Source organism: Myodes glareolus, chromosome 11 (genome assembly GCF_982192425.1).
Source record: "Myodes glareolus chromosome 11, mMyoGla1.1, whole genome shotgun sequence".
In the NCBI taxonomy this organism is placed as follows: Eukaryota; Metazoa; Chordata; class Mammalia; order Rodentia; family Cricetidae; genus Myodes; species Myodes glareolus.
This window is the reverse complement of record NC_142036.1, coordinates 23,062,283-23,074,505: the sequence shown is the minus strand read 5'-3', so window position 1 is coordinate 23,074,505 and position 12,223 is coordinate 23,062,283. Positions and strand designations below refer to the sequence as shown.

The 12,223-nt window shown below is 48.0% G+C and overlaps 1 protein-coding gene across 1 annotated transcript; it reads right to left on the bottom strand.

The window, feature by feature from the left end:
- Positions 1–4,255: 4,255 nt before the first annotated feature.
- LOC148120453 (serine protease inhibitor A3N-like) lies at positions 4,256–11,989 on the bottom strand. The gene is made up of 5 exons (XM_087911544.1): positions 11,851–11,989; positions 9,359–10,012; positions 7,366–7,639; positions 6,144–6,294; positions 4,256–5,202 (listed from the first exon to the last, which is right to left on the bottom strand). The coding sequence occupies exons 2-5, from the start codon at positions 9,993–9,995 to the stop codon at positions 5,008–5,010; spliced, it is 1,257 nt and encodes a 418-aa protein (XP_087767670.1). The 5' UTR covers positions 9,996–10,012; positions 11,851–11,989; the 3' UTR covers positions 4,256–5,007.
- Between the last annotated feature and the right edge of the window lie 234 nt (positions 11,990–12,223).

Genomic DNA, 12,223 nt, shown 5'->3' with positions numbered 1-12,223 from the left:
GTTCTAGACATTGAGTTACTCCTTCCAAGAAATACAACATTCCTCTGAATTGAAAGCTCAAACTCACATGGTTGTTTGGGTTTCTGATGGCTTTTATCCAACATTTAATAACGGATTAACTGTGTTAGGTGGAGTGATTGTTGCAGATTATCAAGTAAAAGTGAATTACTTTTCCACTGAATTGAAAGCTCAGACTTACCCTGACTTTTTGGGTTTCGGATGGCTTTTATCCAACAGTTTTGTAATGGAATAGCTGTGTTGTGTGGAGCAATTGTTCCTGATTACCATGCAGAATTCGATTGCTTGTCCACAGTGTAGGGGAGAGAGATTATGGCTGGAGGTCATGTGATCCTATGGGGCATCATTTTGTGTGACCACATCCTGAGATTAAAGGTGGGAAACTTCAAAAACCCAATCAGGCAGGATGACAAAGGGCATGAAGGCCTGGGTCATGTCTGCAGGAAAGAGTGAAGACCTGGCGAGGTGTTCACTGAGTGTGTATGGAATGCAGAGTGAGCAAAGGAGGACCACAGCTACAGATTCCAGAAATGGTGGCTGCAGAAATGAGGGTTATTATTGACAGGAGGATTTCTGTTCTTTTCTGATTAAGTATGTGTTTGTACAGATATTTGTATTTTCTTTCCTCAATTTATTCATCGTATAGTGTAACATCAATTAAGAGAATATCAGTGGATATTATAATCAAGTTTTAGATACTAAAACAACACTTCCTAAGAAACATGTTCTCCTATTTTAATATTATAATGGATCTGGGGGTGGAGGGAAAGGAGAGTTACGATTGATGTAATTATGACCTGGTTAAATATATAATGCATCTCCAATCATCTGTGTAAGAGTTAAACTTTCTGAGCCAAAACTAAGTCATTGTTATAATCTTTCCATAAGCAGAAATTAAGCATAATTTAGGGAGATATGATATCATTTTAAGTTGAAAAGGGGTGAACTTGTGATGGGTTTATGGATTAAAGTTAACTTTACTCCATTTGAAATTAACTGAAACCCAAGCAGCTGGGTACAACTATGAGGAAATTTTTCTTAATTAAATTATTTGAAGCAGGAGAAGATACTTTAATGTGGATCTTATGAGCTGAGAAGACCCACTTTAATTTGGGCCACACAGTCTGCTGGCGGCCTATGTAGAGGACATGGAGGGATGCCTGCTCCTTCACCTGCTGCTCTCGCTCTCACTGGCAAGTCCGCTCCTTCACTGGCATCGGAGCCCCTTCTTCAAGAACTTCGAACGGCCAAAAGACACTTAAGGTCATGTTCAACCTCCTTAGCGATCAGGGAAAAGGAAATCAAAACAACTGTGAGATACCATCTAACACCTGTCAGAATAGCTAAACTCAAAAACCCCAATGATAGCCTATGCTGGAGAGGATGTGGAGTGAGGGGAACACTCATCCATTGTTGGTGGGAATGCAAACTTGTGCAGCCACTGTGGAAATCAGTGTGGCTATTTCTCAGGAAACTGGGAGTCAACCTCCCTCAGGACCCAGCAATTCCACTCTTGGGAATATACCCAAGAGATGCCCTATCATACTACAAAAGCATTTGTTCAACTATGTTCATAGCAGCACTATTTGTAATAGCCAGAACCTGGAAACAGCCTAGGTGCCCCTCAATAGAAGAATAGTTAAAGAAGGTGTGGAACATATACACATTAGAGCTTTACTCAGCGGTAGAAAACAATGACATCTTGAATTTTGCATGGAAATGGATGGAAATAGAAAACGCTTTACTGAGTGAGGTAACCCAGACCCAAAAAGAGGAATATGGTATGTACTCACTCATAAGTGGATTCTAGCCATAATTAAAGGTCTTTGAGCCTATAATTCATGATTCAAGAGAAGCTAAATAAGAAGGTGAACCTAAAGAAAATCATATAGTTATCCTCCTGGATATTGGAAGTAGACAAGACTGCCAGGCAAACTTGGATGTACAGGGTGGGGTGTAAGGGGAGATGGTTAGAGAGAGGGGAGAAGGGGGGGATTGGGAATAGTTTGGGGGAATGAGATGGGGGAGAGGAAGTATGGATATGGGAGCAGGGAAGTATATATCTCAACGAAGGGAGCCATTTTATGGTTTTTAAGAGACTTGATTCTAGAGGGGTTCCCAGGCCCAAGGAGAGGTCCCCAGATTGTACTCTGGGCAGCAGAGGAGAGGGTGCCTGAACTGGCCTTGGCCCATAACCATACTGATGAATATTTTGCATATCACCATAGAACCTTCATCTGGCAATGGATGGAGATAGAGACAGAGACCCACATTTGAACACTGGACTTAACTCCCTAGGTCCAAATGAGAAGCAGAAGGAGGGAGAACGTGAGCAAGGAAGTCAGGAGCAGAGGGAACCTTCATCCGAGGATGGATGGAGGTAGACATGGAGACCCACATTGGAGCACTGGACTGAGCCCCCAAGGTCGAAATGAGGAGCAGAAGGAGGGAGAACATGAACAAGGAAGTCAGGACCGCGAGGGGTGCATTCACCCACTGATACAAGGGGACTGATCTAATGAGAGCTAACCAAGGCCAGCTGGACTGGGACTGAACGAGCATGTGATCAAACCGGATTCTCAGAATGTGGCTGACATGGGGGCTGACTGAGAAGCCATTGATAATGGCACTGGGTCTTGTTTTGTCTGCATGTACTGGCTTTTTGGGATCCTAGTCTATTTGGATGCTCACCTTCCTAGACCTGGATGGAGGGGAGAGGAACTTGAACTTCACACAGGGCAGGAAACCCTGACAGCTCTTAGGACTGGAGAGGGAAGAGGAGAGGGAGTGGGGGGAGTGGAAGGGTATTGGGAGGAGGGGAGGAAGTGGAAATTTTTATAAATAAATAAGTAAAAAAGTAAAAAAAAAAAAAAGATTCCAGCACATACTGAGACCAGGTGAGACTTCTCGGCTTGTGGATTGAACAACTACTTGATTCCTGATATTTGGAGACAGCTATTTTTGGACTAATTGGAGTAGCGCTTTTAAATCTTTCCAATAAATTCCCTGTAGGTAGAGATTTCTCCTATAACATTTGTTCCTATAGTGAATCCTATTAATGACACTTATTGTTCAGACCCAGCTCATGGCAGCATGAGATGTCTTCAGCACCAGTCGCCTTAGATTCCTTGTCTGAACTAGGGTGGATGGAGGGACGCAGCTGTGGCATGCCAGTGTTCATGGAGCTCATGAGGTGGTGACCTCAGGGACGTGATTGGACATAGTGAAGTTGTTGGAACACAGCTGCTTCCAATACATGGGTCCTCCTCTTCTCGCTTGATGGCCCCTATGGGTGATGCCTTAGTCCTCAATGGGCAAGGGAATCCTGTGTGAGACTCCCAGGCTGTGATTGTCTGCATCCACTTGTCCTCCTGTTCAGTATGTGCCTCAGGAGCCTTGAGACTCAAGCATGTCTAAAACTGAACATACAAATTTCTCTTTCTCTGCAGGCCTCTAGCAGTGCTTTATGGCTGATGGAGTCTCAGTGAACACTCAGCACCCTAACTCAAAGGAACCTTGGCCTCTTCTTGTCCTCTATCTAGGCACGAAACCAGATATCCTTGAGCTGAAATCACCCAATTTTCTCTCCAGATGTGGCCTCCTGATCCCTGCAGCTGCCCTCAGTGTCGATCAGCACATTGCCCAGAGCGGTTTGCGGATCCCAGGACAGGAACCGTGATTCACCCCTCCAGAGCTCCCTGTCATTCTGAGTCACCTGAGGATTCTCCTAGGGTCAGGCTCTTTGCCATCTGGTGATTATTTTTTTCTTTCCTCAACACCAATTATTCTTAGATTGCCTCCATTGCTGTGTCCCCTAACAAGAACATTTTTCTGGTCATCTGACCACCTTCTCATCCTCCTCTGACCTCAGCACAGAGGTCACATGATCGTTGGGAGCTCTCTGGGAAGCATCCATAGCCTTGTTTCATGTTCCAGCTGCTCACCACCGTGGTGCTGCCTTGGGCTAAGAATATCAGCTTGGGGAAGACTGTTCCTCTGGCATCAGGACTCTTGGGAGAACATCCTGCCAGTTATAAATTCGAGCTGTGATGTTATGGGAAAATGACTAAGCTTCTCTGTGCCTCAGTTTTCTCATCCATAAAAGGGACAGCTATTACCATGTAGGTCAGAGGTTCATCATACAAGTCACACAATGTAAGTGACAATCTCTCCACCCTGTTGTCACTGGAGGCCACACCCCTGCCAACAGGAGCTGAGTGAACACTGCCTGACTATCTTCTGTGCAGATATATGTTTATTGATCATTTGTTCCAAGTGTTGCATTTTGGGTAAAGAAGGTGGAGGTGTCCATCTGCAGTGTGAGGTCGATCAGTGGAGAAACATAGAAAATGGATCCTCTGCACTAAGTAGGTACATAAGGGGAAAGGAGCAGAGGTGAACAACTAACCCCATACAGCTGTAGGAATAGGTGCTGTAACACAATGTCTGATATGGGCAGGGCCAGGAGCCCCTGATGTGTCAGTGGGTGGCAGAGCCTGGAAGAAGATAAATGTGAGGTTGGACTTGGTACCAAGTGTTCCCAGATTCTGGAAATAGACTCAGGGCAGCAGGTTCTCTTCTCAGTTCAGGGCCTGAGGTCAACATGGTTGGCCTCTAAGTGTGCATAATCCCATGAAGACTGAGGAACATGAAGACAGATATAACCAGAGCCTAGATAGGAACTGAATCTACCTGCCAGGACCCAAGCTTTGGGCAGAGGCACATAGAGGAGAGACAGCTGGGAGGGGCCACAAAGACAAGGTTCAGGCTCATTATCATGAGCTGGGGCTGACAAGAGGACAGGAACCTGACACTGTCTGTCCACGGGCCCCTGTGCATGGTCGAGTCATACAGTTAGTCACTGCCACTGTCCGATCCAGGCACACAAAGCCAGTCAGAGCATGGAGGCCAAAATGTACATAGAGACCCACATATAGGCTTAATCCCTGTCTCCCAGGAGGAAGCATCACCATTTGGGAAGTTCTAGTCTCACTTGGGATTCATGATCTTGGCCAAAAAGAGGGCAACTTGAGTATTTGTGTCAAGGATAATCATCAGGAATGGCCTGTCTAATCTCAAAATAAAGGGGTCCTCTGTTATAGAATCAAGTCCCACTTGCACTCCCGTGGAAGCCACTGCTTCTGTGCCTGCCTCAGCCACGTCCAGCACAGACTTGTGAACCACCTGTAGGAGAAAGACATCACTCAGTGGAAACCAGGGAGTGCAGGAGAGGAGATTCCTGGAGCAAGCATCGACTGCTGGCCTCAGACATTGGTGAGCTTGTTTGTTCCTGCCATGAGCTCTATCCCTGGGGTTTCCAGTTCTCGGCTCAGGGTGTGAGATGAGGAACGCCCTGGGGAATGCTCAGTCTCTGAGAATCTGTGTTGTCCTAAACCCACCACTATCTGGAGTAGGTAACTCCAACCTTACTCCACAGCCAGCTTCTCAGGAGACCCACAGGGAACAGCCAGGGTATCAGCAGCCAGTGCAGGTATCGGCATCCCTCCTGCTCCAGCCTCCTTGACGCATACAATAGCAATGCACAGGGCATGGCTTCTCTTTCCCAGACTGCCATGGTCTGCTGCTACAGATATGAGCCCAGGGCTCTGAGTGGGCAATGTAGAGAACACTGGGCATTGCCAAGCTGTTCATCTGGGGATGTAGTGTGAGGTCCTAAGACATCTCCTCTCCAATTCTTAGGCTTTTCACCACAACTGCCCATCATCCCCTGTTATTTCCTTCACTGCTACTGTTCTGTGTGCTAATCAGGCGGTTCTGTGTCAGCTCTGCAGTGAAGAAGCTGAGGCTGGAAGTGCTTTTGCCGAGAAGTAGATTGTGCGTGGCATCTGCACCACAGCACTGGTTGGTGCCAGTGATGGTTGAACACTAAGCACAGGCTCCTTCCCAACAAGGCTCCTGGGTGACGTTATGTTCAGCGGATAGTGGAGGAACTGGCTTCTTGGTATCCAGCAGGAGGATATATATCTAGGCTGTTATTTGCCTCTCCCAGGATGAGGGAATCTCAGAAATGTAGACTTTCTCACACATTTGCCATCTCCCACACACTTGGTCCTCACCATCCTCATTCAGGCACCAAGAGGAACGACCAGTGTATCTTGCCTTACCTGAGAGACTCTCAGGTCCTTGGCCCCTGTGACCCCAGACAGGTCAGCCTGTGTGGAGAAGACTTCCCTGATACCCAACTGTGGAAGGATTTTCTCCAAGCTGTAGTCCGTGGAGATGGAGAACTTGGGCATGTAGAACTCGTCGATATCCCTGAGAATGGAAAGAAATGTTGTAAGAGTCACTGGACTCAATTACCTTATCAACATACCTTGTAAGCAGCTTGAGCCGTGCCTCAGTGGCTAGGAGCGCCTAATGCTCCACTCTAGTGCCAAGGGACGTGAATTTGAATCCCGCCTTGTGATAACGATAACAATAATCAATAATCGATCAATTGATTGGTCGTTATAAATCAGAAAAAAAAACATACCTTGAAGATAGGGAACCAGAGGCAGTCTTCTCACTGGGGAGCAGCCTTTTTTCCATCCATGCTAGACCACCTGAATTGCTCTTTGGAAGGAATTAATTATCCCTCAGAGCCTGAGAGTGTTTACAGGGGCAGGCAGCATGGCTTGGTAACATCTTCCTCTCCTGAGAATGCTTTCCTCCAAGACCCACAAAATGCAATCCTTCCCCTGCCCTGTGGACCCTCAGACTTCATATAATCACCCACGTATTTCAAATTCTCCACCCTCTCGGACTCTAGCTTTCCTTAATCTTGGACCCTCCCCTTCTGAATCTCTCCCCTTCTCACCTTTTAACAAATCAAATAATGATTGGTTGCATTTCTGTCTCCCCACTCTGATCCACAACTGCAAGATGAACCCACAAGGTTAAGAAGAGTTCATGCTTTAGTCTTTAATATACTCTATGAATCTAAATCAGAACACAGCTCATAGTAGGTCTTCAAGTCATCAGTACACTATGGTGATGAATGAGAGATGAGCTACACAGCTACACAGGGCAGAGTTGATTCTCAGAGCTGATATTTCCTAAACCTCACCCCCTCTGCCTTCAATAGCCCAATCAAGATTCTCTGTAATCTTGTGTCAGGTAGACACAGAGGAATCCTCAGCTCCTGCTCTAGCTGAAGTCATCTTGTGAACAACAAAAATGACAGAAAAATCAGGTCCCAAACTACTGAGTCAGAGAAGAAAAATCCACCTCAGCTCCAACTGACCCTGCTGATTCTCTACCCATTACATTGGGTACCAGTGAGACTGTGAGGTACAGGACACAGCAGCATATCGAGCCAGACCAGCTCTGGGTTCTGCAGACACGCACCAGGTACTCAGAGATTCCTTCCACTTCCTCAGGGTCTCTGGCTGCAGGCTGGCTTCCACCTGCTGCATCCTGCCCCCATCAGGGAGAATGAACAGGGCGCTGGCATTGCCTGTGTACTTCAGCTCCACCACAGTGCAGGACAGCTCCTCATCCCGGAAGTAGGGGGTGCTCAGGTCCTCAATGTACATCATGGGCACCTTCACAGATCTGTCCTTATCCAAGTGAAACTCAGATTCGTATGTGTCACGAGAGTCAAAGGGAAACTTCCATTTTCCTAAAGATGAAAGGGATTAAGAATAACTTCACCTGAGAGACTCACCGTATCCAATTTCTGCTCAGCTTCTACGTGTGACAGCAATCAATCTATCTTCCACCACACAGAGTGTCCCTCAGGGGTGGTAAATGCTGGATTGGAAGTGGACAAACCCCTAAAGGTGAGAAGAGACTGCAAGCTTGGTTTGGAAAAGAGGAAATTTAAAATCAAAGCCTGGTTACTTGAGTTTCTAGCAACTCTTAGATTTCTGGGCATGGGGAGAGTAACAGAGACCTGAGATGAAAGTGATGACGTTGGATAGTGGGGAGAGTTGGGGACCCTTCTTCCTCAGGGGGAACCATGTCTAGAAGGCAATGGCTTTTGGGACAGGCGTTAGAGGAAACAGAACAAAAGAGACTGAATTCTCCCACATCATGAGCATCCATAAGTCCACAGATTGTGGGATAAAAGTGAGTAACATGTCCTCAGCTCACACAGGGGCTATGGCCACCTCCACAGATATCCTGTTCCGACTGATCCCGGATTCCTAGTTTAATTCCCCATTACCAACTCACCTTGCAGGACTTGGTACTGAAACAGTCTCTTGGACTTGGATCTAGTAGCCTAGACTAGCATCCCCACCTCACAGACAAGCAGTCTTGGTTCTTGTGCCCTGGGCTTAGAGAGACAACCCAGCCATCCTTCAGGCCCTCACTCTGCTCCCACCATTCCCAGCTCACACAGCTCTGCAGCCATCTTGTCCTCATGTCCTCTGTCCTCCTAGTCTCTGTTTCTGTCCATGGCCATCTTGATTTTCTGCCCACGAATCACAGCCTGCCCTGGACTATCCGTAATCTAACCCCAGATCAACGTCATTCTGATTACATCATGACTTCATGAGGCACCAGTTCTATGCTGTCACCTTTTGCCCTGGTCTCTATCAGGCAGGGTGTTGTGGGTGTAGGCTCTGGATGTCCCCCCACTATCCTTAGCCATTATATCACCAGCTGTGTCTCCCAACTCCCTTGCACCCATTCTCTTTAGACTCACTGGCTCTGACATGTGTCTTGGGCATTCTAACCTTCAGGCTGTTGGTCTAGTAGTTCACAGAAGCAAAATTCCCCAAAGGAGAAAACTTGGCCTGGCTGACACTGCCCTCTCCTTAGTCTCCTGCATCCCTGCTTTTCCAGCCTAGGTCCAACTCATTCCCTAAATGGCTAAGGGAGAGGTCCTGCATAGGAATTGCCCTCGGGGCTCTTCAGGGTTAATGGGCCATGCTACTTTCCCTCTTAAGAGTGGGCAGGCACACTCCTTAGGTCACGGAGTCCCCAGTACACAGGGACAGTCCTAGAAACAGTCTCTTCAGCAGGGATGGACACCTTCTACAGGAGCATATTACAGATACTGGAGTGGGCAGAATCAGGGGCCCGGTCTCTGCAGGGAGAAATTACACCTTCTGCAGACTCAGGAAGGACTGGACTAGTGAGCAATGCATTCTGCAGTCAGTAAGTCAAATTCAGCACTCTTAGACTGAGACCTCAGGGCTTTTGATGAGCATGTGCCAGGAAACACAACTATGTCCAAAAAACCTTAGGGGAGAATTAGGAGCTGTGGGTAGAGAAATGTGAATCACTCATGTCTCCAGGGTGTAAGCCCCTCCTTTCCAGGGGTCAGCATAATGATCCAAGGTTCCCAGTCAATACCTTTACCCTCCACTCCCCACCCAGTGCCCATCCTCACCTTTAAAGTAGATGTAGTTCAACAACACCATTACTGTATGCTTATCCAGGTCTGAGATCAGCTCCTTGATCTTCCCATGGGTCTGTTTCCTCACATAGTCATTGATGAGAGTTTTGGCCTCATGAGGCTGCTGGAAGTCAACACTTGAGGACTCAGCCTGGTAGAGCGCCCTTGCTTTCTCCTTGAACTCCGCCAGGATCTGCAGGCGCTTTTCAACAAACATGGCATTGCCTGTGCTGATCTGCACCTGGTCCCCTGGCTGGCTGAGCATGTGGAGGAGCTGTCCAAATCCCCTGTGGATGTCTGCCTCAGGGGTCTCTGTGAGATTGAACTTGAGACCTTCTAGAATCTCTTGCAGGGTGTTGTTGTTTGCTCCCAGGGACAGGAGGGCCAAGGAAGCTGAGATGCTGAGTGGGGAGAAGACAATGTTTTCACCTGGATTCTTCAAAGCCAGCTCCTTGTAGAGGCTGAATGCAAAGTCAGTGTTGATGGAGGCCAGTGTTAGACTGTCCACCCGTGTCCCATTGATTTGATCTACCTGAAGTTTGGTATTACTTCCCGGTGTGCCATCTTGTTGGCCGATGACAGCAGGACAGATCAACACCATTAAGAGCCCCAGAGCTACACGGAGGACCATCTTCTCTGTTCTCCAGGCTGAAAAGCAAAGTTGCTTTGAGTCTGGAAGGGCAAGGTGGTGTCCTGGGCATCTCCGTGTCCTCCCACAGGGCTGTATTGTGTCCCTGCTCTGCAGCCCCTGCCGCCTCCTTGAAGGTGCATGGGAGTTGCTCTGGCCACGAAGATGGCAGCGCCAAGTCATGTGTTCCCTGTTACCAGCACTGGAGGAAGTGCTGCTGCAGCAGCCAATCTCCCTACAGAGAACCAAGATCCAGAGTGGGGCATGGACATCCCTGGTCACAGAGCAAGACAGAAGTGTAGCAGGGTGTGGGGTGGTCTGAGCCCTGTCTGGTCAGAATGCCTTCTCTCATTCTCTCTCTACTGAAGGATTCATTAGAAAGGAACCCTCTTTTTTATTTGCACTCTCCCACACCACAATTAGGGCCCTTGTAGCAGAAGTTGGCAGAGGTCATAAGAGAACCTCTTGGTGAGTCTGGGAAATCCCGAGGCCCTTGACTGAATCTGGTGCATGAAGCTGGGCCTGGGGAGGAAAAATTGAGAGGCAGATCTGGAGACATCTGGTGTGGTGCCACAGCCTTGGCACCCCTGGGAACAAGAGGGAGAAGGAAAAACAGGGAAGGTTCTTTTAGTGCTGCCTGGGAAAACAGGGTGTTTTGCACCTCAGGCTTGGAAGGCCTCCTGGTGGGTAGAAAGATGACACTTGATTGGGATGACTGTGTTGTAGCAAGCTACTGCTCTCTGAGCAGTGTGGTGAGTGACACAGCTTCCATTATTCACAATTGTCCTGCTTATTATGTGGACTATTCCTATTAAAGGAATAGTTGGAGGGAATGTCTAGAAGGCTACTCTGCCATACGCCCTGGTATGGGGGCCACCGGCATCCTAAAGGATTACAGATGAAGACTTGTGGTGATGGTAAACACAGGCACCCACCTTTAGCCTCTGTCCCTTTACTCAGGTGTCCAAAGGTGAAAGTGGACAGTAAATACATGGAAGGGAGTAGAAGAAGGGAAGGGCGAGACAGAGGAGAGCCAGAGGAATCAAGGAGTGAGAAAGTGGAAGAAAGAGGGGCAGCAAGATAGGAGGAGGAATGGACAGGGAGGGAGGAGAAGACAAATGGAAGGTGGAGTGGGAGAGAAGACCAGAAGAGCACAGAGGGAATGGGAGGGGCAGAGGAGGGAAAGCTGGAGCTAAGCTGCTTGTCCCCAGGGCTGTTACTCTCCTGCAGAGGAGACAGGGACCTCAGTTAGTTGGCTGCCTTTCCTCCATGTTTACTTCCAACTGATGAAAGCATTTCTTAGGAGAAGCACCTAACACTATATTGTGTCAGAATTGTTTCCAGAGGAAAGGGGCTGCTCCATGTGTGCAGCAGGAGGCCTGGCTCAGTGGCTGAGCTACTGCTTCCTCCCTTCCCTTGTTGAGGCTGAAGACCCTCTGCTTGGCCATGGGATCTACAAGGGAAGTGGGTTCCTAATGCCCAGGCAACTCCTGTCGACTGTAAGCATGGTGGGGAAGGCACCTCCTCCTGAGGGACTTTCCTGTCTCTCCTTAGCTCTTTCAGCCCCAGGTAAGATAGACAAGGTCTCAGAACTCACTCCCTATGGAGTGTGGAAAGGAGCAGGCTCCATTCTGTCTACAGGAGCAGAGCTCATGGCTCCCGCATCTTACATAGACATGAAAACCCAGACTGGGGAGAAGATTTATATGCATCCTAGAAATGTCCCCTGATTCCACTTCAGTGACCCAGGAACAATTCATCACCCCTCCTCCAAACCAAGACTCAGGTCACACCAGAACCACACAGTCTTGGGAAGGTTCTTCCTGTGTTTCCAGAGGGGAGGAATCCTTGGCATTACCTGAAAGCTGATGCCTGTTGCCAGCTTCTGGATCAACTGAGTTCTGATGTTGGTCATTGCTGCCTTCCTACTACTTAGTTCTGTCCACTGCACACTGATGCCTATTTATTCCCATCATGGACTCCTCCCTCTTCTTGGGAAATGCTGGCATGCACAAGCTGTGCTGTGTGCTCAGACTGGAAATGGGCAGAGAGAAGGATTTCTGGTAATGTGCATGTCAGACTTCTGCCAGCAGAACCACCTGACGGGAAATTGCCCAAAAGTGTTGTAAACAAGCTTATTGAATATTTAGAGCATTCAGAAGCAATGAGAGTGTGCAAATCCCTACCCCACTTCTCACCAGGAAGGGCCACAGCTAACATTTGTTCTGTAT

Bases quoted from the DNA above. Each gene is read 5' to 3' on its own strand.
- LOC148120453 (XM_087911544.1), bottom strand. From the start codon at position 9,995: ATGGTCCTCCGTGTAGCTCTGGGGCTCTTAATGGTGTTGATCTGTCCT. The intron at 7,640-9,358 runs GTGAGGATGGGC...TTTCATCTTTAG, and splicing joins GAACTACATCTACTTTAAAG to GAAAATGGAAGTTTCCCTTT. The intron at 5,203-6,143 runs GTAAGGCAAGAT...TTTCTCCTACAG, and splicing joins AGGACCTGAGAGTCTCTCAG to GTGGTTCACAAGTCTGTGCT.